Here is a 12679-nt window from a genome sequence, read left to right as displayed (position 1 = left end):
TTCTGAGCAAAAAGAAATCCTGTCAATCATTGTCCCTGAGCAGCTGGCCAGGCTTCCCCTTGGCTGCCATCCAAATTAGGCTCCAGTCAACTGGAACAACTTTCCCTTGATGTTGAACATCTCCTCAGTTCTGGGCTGGGAGCAGCAGCAATGGAGGGGGGCTGGGCTAGAAAGGCTCCCCCCTCCAGCTGACCGGGGCTCCTTCCCTCCCAGTCCGCCTCTCCAAGGACCGATCAACGCTGCAGGTGCTGGATGTAACCACAGGGACCTGGGCCTCTGCCTGTTTTGACAACTTCACAGAAGCACTGGCCAAGACAGCCTGCAGACAGATGGGCTATGACAGGTACCCAACCAAGGTTATAGGAGGCTATCACCTCAACCCAGCAGCCTCTGCTCCCTTCTTGCCTGCCTTCTGTCTGTCCTTCCTTCCTCCCTCCTTCCCCTACTCCCTTCCTTCCTTTTCCCTAAAAATACAGGCATGGGATTCATATAAAACTATGTGTGAGTCCCAGCACTTAGAAGTTGCTAAATTAATCCCCCCTCAGTTTCCTTCAGAGTTAGCCAGAGGAAGCGACACCAGTCTCACTAGAGGGGGACGGAGCCCTTTTCTCCAGTTATCTCTCCTTTGTCCTTTTGTAAGAAATCCCCACCACAGCACAATGTCTAATTTGCATATGCAAATTAACTCTTGGTTAAAATTTAGCAGAAAGGAAGCCTGGGGGTGTAGCTTGGTGGTAGAGAACTTGCCTCACACATGCAGAGCCCTGGGTTCCATTCCCAGCACTGGAAAACAAAAATAGCAAAGACTAGCCTGATTCCGTTGGGGGCCCACAGCAGCAGCCGCAGCAGCTCTCAGCAAACTGTAGAAGCAAGCCCAAATCTGGAGTGGATGGAAGGTACATGGAGGGTAATTAGCATTACATGTATTTATATTCATTTGATCTTGGCAGAAAGCTCAGAGCACAGTTATTATTAAATCTGTGTTACAAGGAGGTTCTGGGTTTTTTTTGTTTTTTGTTTTTTGTTTTTTTTTTTTAACAAGGAGGTTCTGAAAGAGTAAGTGGCTTGCTTAGGTAGAAGCTGGGAGGTGGAGGACCAGAATCTATCCCTGGCAGCCCCCCGATTCCTGGACACAAGTTCTCAGTCTCTGTGCATTGGGAATTCTCTCTACATGCAAGGCTTCATCAGTGAAGAAAGAAGTGAGAACTGATCCCTCCTAGAGCCAGGTGTTCTGCTGCAAACAAGGATTACACTCCCCCTGGCAAGCTGAACTTCCTTGGGACTCTAAGAAACTGAGCCCAGGGAGGGACAAGACCAAAATGATGACCAGTAGACAGACATAGCCAGTTGATCACAGAGCTCTCTACATCGATCCCTAAAGCAGCCTCAAGGTTTTGTCCAAGAGATACTTAAGACAGCCAGTATGAACTCATCTGGCCTCTGCCCCTCTGTTCCCTGGTTATAATTTCTGCTCTCTCCCCTCCAGGAGGGGTCTCCCAACATCCCCCAGAAAGGGACACTGTCACCTTCATTTCAAAGGACAGCAGGAGGCATGCCCAGCACCTGCTGTCCCCTTCCACCCCTGCAACTGGCCCTTCCTCCACTGCAGTCCAGTCGACCGCAGTGTCAGCTGGACCAAATGCTGTCTCAGTTATGAAACCTGGAGGATTTCCTGTGGTTCTTAAGGTGGTAGCCTCCCAGAATGTCTGCCTTTCTGGAGGGCACTGAGGCACTGAGTTCATTAAATTACTCACCAGGCCGGACTTGGTGAGCAAATACTCGCTCTCCTGGGTGTGCTTGCCACCAGCACCCTTTGTCCTGGGATGGAGCACTCTGCTCAGGTCTCTTCTTTATTTTCTTTCCTCTGCCTGGATTAGAAGGAAACCTTTCTGATCTGGGAACACAAAAACATAGGAAGTCCAATGTAGGAGGAACCCTGGACTGGTGTTTCATTTTATAGAGGAGAAAATCAGGACTCAGAGAGAGCCACAAGACAAAAGTGACCTACCCAAGGTCACACACCAAGCTGGTGCCACAGCCAGCATAAAAGAACTTAGGTCTTGAGGATAGCAGCCTCTGATCATCCCAGATCTAGAGCCTGGTTCACGGGGGAAGGTGCTTGCATTCCTACCTGAGTGTGGGTCAGCAAGTCAGATGATCCCAGATCTCTATGCAAAGCTTGTACTAGGAGGAAAGATTTGGAAGAGGCAGGTTTGGTGAAGAAAGGGCCAGAGAGCAGAGTAATTAGGGAAGGCTTCCTGAAGGAGGAAGATTTAAATCCAGGGCTTGAAAGAAGACAAACATGGATTAGCAGAAGGGAAGGAAGAGGGCAGTCCAAACTTCGGGAAGTTCCACCTAGACTCCTGTGAGAAAATGGATCTTCTCCTGTCTTGGAAATACTATTGAAGATAAATCAGGTCTCCTGGAAGGAAAACCAGATATCCACATTCCAGTTCACTCTGTGCTAAGACAACAATGTATCTGGGACCCTTTGCTTCTTTGTTCCCGCTGGGGTGAACTTAAAGAGATGCTGGAGCATCTGAGGCAGGGGGAGAGCCGGGTGTGAGGAAAGTGGGCGCTTAGCCTTTCTGCAGAGCTCTGGGCTCTGGACCAAGAAAGCAAGACCAGGGCAGCTAGCCTTGGGCTGAGATCACAGGAACGTTACTGTGATCCAGCAAAGCCAGCCCTGCCCACTAACCCAGCCCACCAGTGTTGTCCTCCTCTCTCTCTCTCTCCCCAGGGCATGGGGGCTCTCCCTACCATCCAGTTCTAGCCTCGGTCCTAGCTCACAGTTTTCTCCCTTCACAGTCAACCCACTTTCCGAGCAGTGGAGATCAGCACAGACCGGAATCTCACAGTAGCTCAAGTCACAGGAAACAGCCAGGAACTTCAGGTGAAGAATTTAACAGGGTAAGTGAGAGACCCCTCCTAACCTACAGAGGCTAACTACCACCAGAAAGCCGCGCATGGCTGCAGCAAGGGGAACATGAGCCAGACACAAGGAAGAATTAGCCAAGCAGCTCATTAAACATCCAGGGTCATGGAATCCCATTTTGGGGTTCACAGGGTATTATCTGTTGACTCTTTTTGTTTTTTAATACAATGTGCGCTGTCTTGTTCAAAGGCAGAGGGATGAACAATGACCTTCTATCTGTCTAAACAGTCAAGATTGTTCCTTCCACAGTTACTTCACGTTCCCTGATGAGTTGCCTGATAGGCAAAAGCACAAAAAGTGTGTTGTCCTTTCCCATAATTCCCTCAGGCCAAAGCAGCACCTCTGATGCTCGAAAGGTGGCTCTTCCACCCTCTCCTCACCTCCTTAGAGCACAGCCGAATCCAGACAAACCCTGCTGCAAGGCAGCAGAGGTCAAGAGCAGCTGTCTTCTAGTATTCAGGATACGGGACAGATGCTTACCACAGCCCATCTGGAGAGGGATAGGACTGGTAGCGAATATCTGTGTGATTCCTTCAAAATCCTGTTCTGTTTGAAAGGGCTGCAGGGTGACCAGTTGCAGCAGGCTTTCTTTTAGGCCACCAACTGGTTCCCAAATCATGACATGGAGACTTTTTATAGTTAGGAATGCTTGGCCTTATCTTATGCTTGTTCACTATCTCTTAGAATTTAACCTGTTTCTCTTCTTCTACCTTTTGCCTCAGGGTTTTTTACCTTTAGCTTTCTTTCTTTATATCTTACTTTCACTGCTTCTCACATCTGACTGGCGACTGCCTAACTTCTGGCCCCAAGCGTGTGTGTGTGTCTGTCTGTCTGTCTGTCTGTCTATCTGTCTCTATCTATCTATCTAATCTATCTATCTATCTATCTATCTATCTATCTATCTATCTATCTATCTATATCTCTCTCCCCCCTCTCCTTTCCTCCCCCTCCCTCCAGATTTCTCTTACTTATTCTCTCTGCTCACCAGTCAGCCCCACCTATCCTTCTCCTGCCTAACTATTGGCTGTTTAGTTTTTTATTAGACCAATCAGGTGCCTTAAGCAGACAAGGTGAAACATAATTAAACAAATGCAACATAAACAAATGTAACACATCTTTGCATGGCTAACAAAGACAGCAGAAACAGGGCTGGAGAGATGGCTCAGTGGTTAAGAGCATTGCCTGCTCTTCCAAAGGTCCTGAGTTCAATTCCCAGCAATCACGTGGTGGCTCACAACATCTGTAATGAGGTCTGGTGCCCTCTTCTGGCCTGCAGAATACACACAGACAGAATATTGTATACATAATAAATAAATAAATAATTTAAAAAAAAGACAGCAGAAACAAATGTAACACACCTTCACATAGTTAAAGTAATATACCACAGCATAGACAAATGTAACACGTCCTTGCCTAGTTAAATGCTCCACAACAGCCTGTACTGCTTTGCCCTGCCAGGACTCCATACATGGTAGGGTGCATGCACAGCAATGGAGATGTTGTGTCAAACTGAACCCCACTGAGTATTAATGCAATTCTACACGGGCCCATGATGGAGGTCCCGGGGTTCTCCAGGGCTAGGGGACTGGGTTAAATCAGCAGTGTCACAAGGGCTGAGTTCCAGCCTGTGTCTCTTTCAGGCCCTGCCGCTCCCTGGTTTCCCTGAGCTGCCTGGGTGAGTACACCCCATCTCTGAGGCTGTGGGACCTCGACCAGCAGTGGGCAGGAAGAAGGGCCTTCATCTTCTTTGCTCTCCTCGTCACTAGGTCCCACTATTTGGGCTTACAGATCAGCGTTCCTTCGAGTGGTTAACGCTAAGACCTCCCTTCCACACTCTGCTCACAGCCCAGGACCTGAGTGTACTAGACTTTTATTTCTGTAATGAAGTACTTGAGGCAGGATAACGTTGTCAAGAAGAGTTTTGCTTAGCTTACAGTTTTAGAACCTGGAGATCTAAGACCAGAAAGCCAACTTGGTTTGTCCTCGAGTGGGACCCTAATGCTGGTTGGGGCTCACCAAAGAATGTGGCTGCTGCAAGGAACCAGACAGCAATTCAGGGGTGGACTCTGTCTTGTCCTAAATCCTCACTGGTGCTTAGGAGCACAGATAAATGTTTATGCACCTCAGAGGGTGGCTACTCTGATGACATAAGGGCCACTAGGCCCTGCCTCTTAAAGGACCTACCACCTAATAACCACCACACTCAGGGCTAAGCTGCCACCTTTCAGGAGACACACTCAAACTACAGCCCAAGTGTTCCAGGGACTTCCAAGTAGGTCGCGAGCTGGACAGAGCTTTATATAAAGACCATGGAAAGCAGTCCAGAGGCGTCTAGATCCCTCCACACCTTGCCAACCAAGAAGCTCTGAGTGAATGAGCAAGGGGGCAAAGATGAAAGCAGGGTTGGACCAAATGGCATTTGGCAGGTACAAGGCCAGGCAGAAGAGAACCGGTACAAAGGCTGTCCCCTTGGAAAGATCATCACTGCAGGGGGTGTCTGCAAGACCAGAGAGGCATGGGACAAGGCAAGGAGATGGCACTGGAGATTCTTTAATTTTTTTAAATTATGGGATGGGTATGAGCATGTGCATACAGCACCTGTGGAAACCAGTAGAGGGCATCAGAGCCCCTGGAGCTGGAGTCACAAGCAGTTGTGAGCTGTCTGTTTGAGTGCTGGGAACCAAGCTCAGGTCTCTGGAGGAGGAGGAGGCACCCTTAGCCACTGAGCCATCTCTCCAGCCCTGACCCTGAAGATTTTAACTCAAGTTCAAAGGTATGTCAGAAGAAGACAGGATTGCCAATGGGCAATCTCCCTTAACAGAAGGAAGAAACCCAGTTTTTAGAACTTTTGTCTAATTTCCTGATAACAAAGTAACTTGTAACTGGCTATTTGTTTACTCAGTGGGGAGCGTCTGGTGACTGTTCTGTTTAGTCAGGGCTTTTAGAATTCATGATTCTGCATCTTTGTTTGTTCTGAAGATGATAAATTGCAAGCATAATGAACATACCCATATTCAAAAATCTAAATTCCTAAACCACACCAAGTAGGGGGGATGGTCAGGCAAACCTGTGACGTCACGTCCATTATCCTCCAGTGAATGGTCCACCCACCAATGGCATAGGTGGGTTCTCCCCATCCAGTACCAATCCTGAGGGCCCTGCTCCAGGGCTTTGCAGGGGAGACTCCCCAGAAGCCTGACTTCTCCCTCCTCCCTTTTCCTCGGCCGGGTCCAGAATGTGGAAAGAGCCTGAAGGCTCCTCGGATAGTGGGTGGAGTGGAGGCCTCTGTGGATTCTTGGCCGTGGCAGGTCAGCATCCAGTACGACAAGCAGCATGTCTGTGGTGGAAGCATCTTGGATCCCCACTGGATCCTAACAGCAGCTCACTGCTTCAGGTAAGACTCCCAGCTACGGGGAGGCCAGGAGGGACAGAGGCCATGGCCACCAGGATCCCCTGGAAACCATTGCTGGGGTGCAGCAATGAGATAATGAGACACTGACCGTGATGTTCTTGTTAGGTACTGGGGATCTGAGCAGAGAGGTCTCCAAGGTTGACCTCTGATGGGTGAAAAGCCTCAGGTACCCAGGGTCCTCGCACCACTGTGTACCGGTTCCACTCCTGCTCCAGAGGTTCTCCCCACACATCTGTGCTTCCAAGACCTTGACTCTTCCTTGCCAGTCTTCCAAGACATGGCCCCCAGGGTCTGGAGTCACTCCCTATGTCCAGAAACTGAACCAGCTATAGATTATCATTTGGTCCAGCAGAGAGGGAGCCGGCCAGGCCTCGGGAAAGGGTTACACTCAGGCCCCTCTTCACTTCCGTTCATCCATTTCCCTCAGCATCCAGTGAGTACCAAGAACCACCCCCTTCAGATCCTGAGCATCACATAGACCCATTGTCCCCTTTGAGGTACCTCAATCTAGCTCAGGGGATTTTTACCTTTTTGAGACTGACAAGAGCTCTAAATCTGCTCCTGGGGAAAGTTCCCTGTGCATAAGCAGGACCTGGCAAGGAGAAGAATGAACGCAAGCCCACAACTCAACAGACCGCAATGCAAGCAGCATAGACAAGACCAAGCGTGCAGGAGAACCCAGCAGGACTCCAAGGCCCTGCAATGGGGCAGCCTCTTCCCAAGCCCTCCAGGTGGAAGTTTCCTGGGCCCTTTTAATAAGAAACAGAATCGTATTTTCTTTTATAATCTGGCTTCAGGAAGATGGCTTCTCAGGCAGCCAACTCCACCACTTCCGTCCCAGACACATGCTCTCCCAGCAGACTTGGAGACCTAGCCTCAGGTAAAGCCTCAGTGTGATTGGCTCCCCCCTGATCTAACAGTCTTCACCCCTAGGAAGTATCTTGATGTGTCCAACTGGAAGGTGAGAGTCGGCTCAAGCAAACTGGACCACATTTCCTCCTTGTCTGTGGCCAAGATCTTCGTCACCAAGGAGAATGCCCTGAACTCCAGAGAGAAGGACATTGCCCTTGTCAAACTGCGGGTGCCACTCACATTCACAGGTGAGAGGTGGTCCCTGGGAACAGAGCCCCTCAGATTGTCCTCACCCCACCCTGCTAAGCAAGCAGCCTTAGATACGTCATGTTCTTTCTAAGACCTCAGCTTACCCACGAGTGTCCAGCTAATATATCATCTCAACATTTCTGGTGCCAGGGGACCTGCCCTGACTGCCAACTAACGTTCACACCTGGCCCTTGCAGAGATGCTTCAAGTCTGTTTGTTCCCTTTGGAAGATCCAAGTCACCTGATCTTGGAGTTATTAGGGCCTTTTTAAAAGAATTGTCTAGTCCGTTCCTTACCCCTGACCAGTGCTCAAGACCTGGCACAGTAACCCTGACAAAGGTCACTGTGACTCTGCTTGCGTTCCTCCAGGAACAAGGAACCTAGTGTTTCCTGGGTTTTTCTTGGTGTGTGTTTATGTGTGTGCTTGTGTGCTGTGTCAGAAGACAGAAAGGATGGGGGCGGGGCAGGGGACAGACCAGTGTTGTCTGTGGTTCCAGACTACAGGAAGGAGCTTGGGTAGGCCAGTTTAAGCATGCTTGAAACTGGAGAATGAGAATAGTTGTCTAGACTGCAGAGATTGGTCTCTAGAGGTTTAATATCTAGCCCTGGGGTGGTTTAGGACAGAGAAAAATATTGACTTGATTCATAAGAGTCAGGTGATGGTGAATGAAGTCAAGGGTGTGAACTCTAGATTTAGATACCGAGGGCCTCACTGACAAGTAGCTTGTTCTCTCTAGGAATTAGCTAATCTAGTCACACTTAGACCAGCAAAATCCCCAACTTGTAAAAGCACAAAATATAGAAAACAAAACAAAAAATTAGTCCTAATATAGAGTCTTTCTTTCTATTCCTGGCAGGCACCGTCAGGCCCATCTGCCTGCCCTTCTTTGATGAAGAGCTCATCCCAGGCACACCACTCTGGGTCATTGGATGGGGCTTTACAGAGCAAAGTGGTGGTGAGTGTTGGGCTCAAGACCTCAGATCCCCTGCATGAGGGTATTTTATTAGCCTCCCCCACCCCCACCCCCATCAGTAATAAGAAAGAGGAACATCCTTCAGAAAAGCCCATCTTAGCTGACCAAGTTGCCAGAATTCTAGGCATCAAAGAGTATTGGTGGTCCAGAAAATTAACGGGGGCTGGGAGTAGAGACAAGAATGAAGAAATATGTTTCCAACCTCCCAGGGAAGATGTCCGATGTGCTGCTGCAGGCATCCGTCCAGGTCATTGACAGCGCACGGTGCAATGCCGAGGATGCCTACCAGGGGGACGTCACCGCTGAGATGCTGTGTGCAGGTACCCTACAAGGCGGCGTGGACTCCTGCCAGGTGGGTCCTCCAAAGACCATGGGAGTCCTGTGAGTAGGGATGTGGGTCCTGGAAACATATGAAAACCTGCAAACTGGATGCCCACATGAAGCCTTACGAATTGTAGCACTCTGTTTGTGGCTAAGGAAGGTCTGGTAAAGATAGAAGAATGGATGGGTGGGTAGATGAAGAGGCGGAGCTTCATGAGTAGAAAATTTAAAAGTTTATTGTAAAGATGGCATTGCCACCTTCTCCACCCACCCTCTTTTCCCATCATCTGTGATCCCTTTGAGGACTGCCCCCAAGTCCGTTTTCTCTGTGACTACCCCTATATTGTTATACTTTACGAGAAAGACCATCTCATGCTTAGGTGAGCTATGGTACGTGCCCCCTCTTCCCATCTCCATGACCACCAGGACTTTTGAGCAATTCCTGTGTACTTTCTTACCATCCCATACCTCCAGAGAATCTTTGGAGCCCTTTTTATTCAAATTTCTCAGCCTACTCCCATCCCCTGAAACACTAAAACCCTCATTCAAGAGCTAGCTGTCTCTGAGCCATCTCTTGTGGGACACGAACATAACAGATTTAGAGACAGTGTCTGCACTCCCGGAACTCCTGGTGGCCACAGAGAGGCTATGCAAGCAGGTAATCAGGCCGCAGCAGTGTTACTAAGCTCAGAGAGAGGCCACGAGTGTGGTTTTCACTGCTTTATTTTGTCATCTGCTCACTTATTGGCTCTGCCTACCTATTTGATTGTAAACTTCCTGGGGGCGGGGGGGGGGGAGGGAAGGGCGCGCAAGGATCTTTGGCCTAGTTAATTAGACCTCGGTTATCCAGAACGGGATCAAACATAAACAGACATTCCATTGGTGACTCAATCGATGTAGGAACTGCCTGGCTAAACAAAATTCAAGTTGTTAGTGTGACCCTCTGAGAAGGCAGGCAGCTGCCCTCAGTTTAGTTGCCCACAGATGGATCATAAGAGTAAAGAATGTTGAGTACCACGAACACAAAGGAGGGTAGAGAAGTCAGGACAGAGCCATGGGGAGTGCAAGGGAGCCAGCCGATGGGCCAGTTCAGGAACAGGAGGAGAAGGCCCCCCCTTCACCTGGCCTGCCCTCCCCTGCAGCTCCTGTCCTCGCTTTTCACAGGGTGACAGTGGTGGACCTTTGATGTACCACTCTAACCACTGGCAGATAGTAGGCATTGTGAGCTGGGGCTATGGCTGTGGGAGCCCAACTAACCCTGGAGTGTACACCAAGGTCACTGCCTACCTCAACTGGATCTACAATGTGCGGAAGGTGAGTTCTTTAGTCCCGTGGGGAGCCCTCCCTCCAGATATCTCCCCTAAGGGCATGCATCCTCCTTAGATTTGATTTAAATAGCTCTGACAAGCTTTTACATCCCAAATGCATTTCTCTCCCAGCAAGCTGACAGCCTGAGATCTCTCTATTAAAGCGGAGATTCTTGGGTTAGCAAGATCTGTGGAATACAAGCACCTCAGGGTGCAGAACCCACCCTGAGCTTTATCATTCTCTACAACTAGAACAAAAACTGCTGGACCCTTTCCAAGGGAGAAGATGCTAACCTGGCCCCTGGAGGGGAGAGCGGGCGAGCAAAATGATCTTAGGAAAGGAAAATGTTGACCTTGTCACTACTTCGTCAGGACATCTGACTTTCCCTTTGCCGTTGTCTTGTCTTTCATTCTAGTCTGAGATGTAACACTGCTGTCTGCCACATCCGAAAGCAGCTTCCCCTCAGACCTGCCCACTGTCTGATATGTCGAAGTCAGACACAGGGCAAGGGCCTCCTTGGACACAACCCTGGTGTTTCCTGCAGCATCCAAGGGCGCAGACACACATGTTGAGGAGTGCCCGGAAGTATGTCAGGTGTGCTGGCTCAACCACCCATGTTTCTCCCGCAACCCCAGGGAGACATGCAGTCCACGGAGGGAAGCCAGACTGTTGACTCAGTTCTCAGATGTGCTATTCAGCCAAGGAGACTCTCTCTCACACTAAAAGAATGGAAGTCAGCTCTCTCCTGAGAGCCCAGAACACTAAGGGCTGAGCCAAGGAGAAAAAGGTCCAAAGGGCCTTTGTCCTCTTTGCCCATTCTTAAAACCACTGTGATAGGAAATCAGGCAGTTCTAACGGAAGACGCATAGTCTAGTGTTAGTTCGCTTTCGTTGCTGTTACCACCTGCCACTGTGGTCACTATCATTAAACAGGTATGAAAAATCTTTGGCATAGGCTTCCTGGACAGCTTGATAAGAATCCAACTAAGACTGTGACATCTTTAGTCTTTGGCTTGGCATTGTGTGACTGTTCCCCAGAAAAGTGAACAAATGTCCAGTCAATCTTATAAGGCACCAAGGACAAAGCAAAGAAATTATTTCACCTGAGTCTAGATTGCTGAATCAACGAGTTTATTGGGACTGCTTGCAGGTGCATGGGTAACTTGAAGGCAGCTGCGTCACCAAAAACGCCCACCTCCGGCCTAGACGATAATACATGAAGGAGGCGTCATTGAAATTCTCTACCCAGAGCTCACACAGAAATACTGACACTCTGTCCTGCAGATCCACCAATTTGCTGGCAATTGGTGACTGCTTGTATATACTTGAAAAGGGCCTCATGAGTCTTACAACTCTCTGGGCTTCTTGTGCTTTGTAGGTTTCATAACCGACACCTTTCATTAGCTTTCTATATGTCATAAGCCTCCCTCCTCTTTCCAGGAAAGGATATTTCAATTCAGAGAAAATACAGACAACACTCCACCCCTTCCTCCAGCTCTTTTGTTTGTTTGTTTGTTTGAACCTCTTCAGTGATATTCCCTGAGCCTCAGAGGGGCTGATATAGACAGGTGGTGTCTCAGTTAGGGATTCTATTGCTGTGATAAAACACCATGAGCAAAAGCAACTTGTAAAGGAAAGGGTTTATGTCATCTCATAATTCTCAGGTCACACTTCACCACTGAGGGAAGCCAAAGCAGGAACTCAAGGCAGGACCTAGAGGCAGGAACTCAAGGCAGGACCTAGAGGCAGGAACTCAAGGAGAAGCCCCGGCAGCGCGCTGCTTACTGGATTGATGCTCACACATTACTTATCTCACTTCTTTATACCTCCCAGACCAGGAGTGGCACCACCCACAGCCGACTGGGTCTTTATCAACAATCAATTAAGACAATGCCCTACATTCTTGCAAATGGGCAGCATAGATGGAGGCATTTTCTCAGCTGAGATTTGCCTTCCCACTTTTGACTCTAGCTTATGTGAAGTTGGTACAAAACTAACCAGGATATGTGGTTATTTTCTTCCACTTCACTGGGCCACTAAACCACAATTGTCACTTATTCTTTTTTTCTTTTCTTTCATTTTTTTTTTCTTCCAAGACAGTTGTTTCTCTGTGTAACAACCATGGCTATCCTGGAACTAGCTCTGTAGACCAGGCTGACTTCAAATTTACAGACATATGCCTGCCTCTGCCTCCCTAGTGCTGGGATTAAAGTCATTTGCCACCTCCACTTGACTTGTCACTTATTCTTTATATATTTATATATGTAAAGAATATATATAAAGAATATATATGTATTATTGATTTTTGTTGAGCACTATATTTTTCTCTGCTCCCCTCCCTGCTTCTTCCCTCCCCTTTAACCCTTTCCCAAAGCCCCAATGCTCCCAATGTACTCAGGAGATCTTGCCTTTTTCTACTTCCCATGTAGATTAGATCCATGTATGTCTCTCATAGGGTCCTCATTGTTGTCTAGGTTCTCTGGGATTGTGATTTGTAGGCTGGTTTTCTTTGCTTTATGTTTAAAAACCACTTATGAGTGAGTATATATGATAATTGTCTTTCTGGGTCTGGGCTACCTCACTCAAAATAATGTTTTGTATGTAGCTCCATCCATTTGCCTGCAAATTT

The 12679-nt window shown here is 48.5% G+C and overlaps 1 protein-coding gene across 1 annotated transcript in view; it reads left to right on the top strand.

Annotated features, from left to right (window-relative positions):
• Tmprss4 (transmembrane serine protease 4) overlaps window positions 1-12096 on the top strand; it is a 33450-nt gene extending 21354 nt beyond the window's left edge. The window contains exons 5-13 of the mRNA XM_057767800.1: window positions 214-343; window positions 2809-2910; window positions 4576-4610; window positions 6170-6329; window positions 7281-7447; window positions 8306-8404; window positions 8632-8774; window positions 9908-10057; window positions 10467-12096. Coding sequence (XP_057623783.1) covers window positions 214-343; window positions 2809-2910; window positions 4576-4610; window positions 6170-6329; window positions 7281-7447; window positions 8306-8404; window positions 8632-8774; window positions 9908-10057; window positions 10467-10478 — 998 coding nt within the window. The 3' untranslated portion in view covers window positions 10479-12096. The remainder of the gene's footprint in view (window positions 1-213; window positions 344-2808; window positions 2911-4575; window positions 4611-6169; window positions 6330-7280; window positions 7448-8305; window positions 8405-8631; window positions 8775-9907; window positions 10058-10466) is intronic.
• Window positions 12097-12679: the final 583 nt, after the last annotated feature.

The sequence above is a fragment of the Chionomys nivalis genome, chromosome 4 (assembly GCF_950005125.1).
Source record: "Chionomys nivalis chromosome 4, mChiNiv1.1, whole genome shotgun sequence".
In the NCBI taxonomy this organism is placed as follows: domain Eukaryota; kingdom Metazoa; phylum Chordata; class Mammalia; order Rodentia; family Cricetidae; genus Chionomys; species Chionomys nivalis.
Note: the sequence above shows the minus strand (reverse complement) of the source record. Positions and strands in the feature narration are given on the sequence as shown.